General features: G+C 25.5%; 1 protein-coding gene across 1 annotated transcript in view; it reads left to right on the plus strand.

The window, feature by feature from the left end:
• The first annotated feature begins 289 nt into the window (after positions 1 to 289).
• LOC117170078 (IQ and ubiquitin-like domain-containing protein) overlaps positions 290 to 1817 on the plus strand; it is a 26242-nt gene continuing 24714 nt past the window's right edge. The window contains exon 1 of the mRNA XM_033356601.1: positions 290 to 634. Within this exon, the coding sequence (XP_033212492.1) occupies positions 414 to 634 (221 nt within the window). The 5' untranslated portion in view covers positions 290 to 413. The remainder of the gene's footprint in view (positions 635 to 1817) is intronic.

The following is a 1817-nucleotide window of genomic DNA, read 5'->3' on the forward strand; positions in this document are numbered from 1 at the left end:
TAAAGAAAAGGTACGTGCAAAAATGCAAATGTGTTGTGTTGCAAAAACCAGAAAATTCCTGAAATTTAATCATTGTTTCATTTAGAGTATTTGAGGTCAAACAAAATTGAAAAACCTTATTAATTGCAAAAGAAAAATTTTTAAAAATAGTAAGTAAAATGTAAAATTTATTCATTTAAAAATATTAGTTTCCACTTATAAATAAATAAATAAATTAAAAATAAATATTGTACATCATTGTTTAATTTCTTTTTCAATTGTTTTCAGTTTTCGAGGTTAGAGTTTGCAGTCAGGACAAGTCAAGATTTAGTGTTTATAAATTTTTAAAGATGCCTGATAAAATAATAATTGGCCTGTTCAGGATACTTTCATACTCGAATTTTAAATAAGGAATTTATAGTAGAAATTTAAAAATGGTTGTCATGGATCAAAAAGAGGAAAGGATTAAAAAACCCTTTCTGGGAGGTTGGCGACATAAATTGAATGGCACTGAATTTTTAAACGCTGAATCACAAACTGGTCCACCACCGAAAAAATCACCATGGTCTTGTATGTTGAGCAAGGAAGTACAATGTGTAGAAACGAGAGAGAATTTTACTCAACCTCCTCGTCATCGAGCGACTCAAATGTGGCGGTATGTTCAACTGGATTACCGGCCTTTTTTCCCTATTCCCGTATTTTATTCTTTTCCCTTCCCCCCTTTACCCCTTTTCAACTTTTCTTCTTTTTTAAAAAATTCTACTTTCCCCCCTGTTTACAGATAACTTTCCCCCTTCCTCGAATTTCGCCTAAATACGAGCTGAATTAATAGAACCAAATATGAAAATTTAACTATTTTTAATTAAATGTTAATTCTATTTCTTTTAGAGTCTACTATTATATATTTTTAGTTCATAATTGATCACTTCTAATTTGTTTTCAAAATAAAATATGTCAATATTCATTTAAAATTTATTTATTGAAATAAACTATCGCGAAGTTCCGATCAAATATAGCTTCGTGAACCCCTTGTAAAAAATCTAAAATAACTATAGATAGAATTTAGAATGAATATTTAATGAATAATTCATTTATACAAAGAAGGTGGATCAATTAAATTTTACGTATACTTAGTTAGTTTAAAGAATTATTAATTATTTTTTAGAAATTCAACATTTTGTTAAAAAATCATCTTTCTTAGTAAAAAATTCCACTTTCTAGATGAATATTTGTTTTTTTTTTTTAATAGGAAATTAGTTCTATTGGGTTAAAAATAAATATTTTTTGGTTAAAAAGTTTTTTTTTCAAACTTTTTTCTTGAAAATGCAAGAGTTTTGTTTAAATTTCCATTATTTGGGTTTAAAAATTCCATCATTTATTTAAAAATAATTTTTTTAAATTCCATCTTTCTGGGTTTAAAATTAAATTTTTCGTCAAAAATTCATATATTTTATAATAGTTTTAATGCTTTCACGATGAGTCATTTTGATAAAAAGAGATATTTCTGGTTCCAATCGAAGAAGTGAACCTCAATGTTCAGGAAACGTTGGGTGAAAATAATATTTTTTTAAATCCATCTTTTTCGGTTAAAAATTACACTTTTTTCGAAAATTCAAATATTTGGGTAAAGAATAATTTTTTTTTTTGGTCAAAAATTCTAATGTTCAATTAAAAATAACTCTTATGGGGTTAAAAACTCATCTTTTTTTGTAGAAAAGTCTAATTTAGTGGTTAAAATTCTATATTCTTGTTTTAAAATTAAGCTTAGGGTTGAAAATGTAACGGTTTTTGTTTAAATTTTAATAATTTTTTATTGAAAATTTGGTCATTTAGTTGAA

Source organism: Belonocnema kinseyi, chromosome 3 (assembly GCF_010883055.1).
Source record: "Belonocnema kinseyi isolate 2016_QV_RU_SX_M_011 chromosome 3, B_treatae_v1, whole genome shotgun sequence".
Taxonomy (NCBI): Eukaryota; Metazoa; Arthropoda; class Insecta; order Hymenoptera; family Cynipidae; genus Belonocnema; species Belonocnema kinseyi.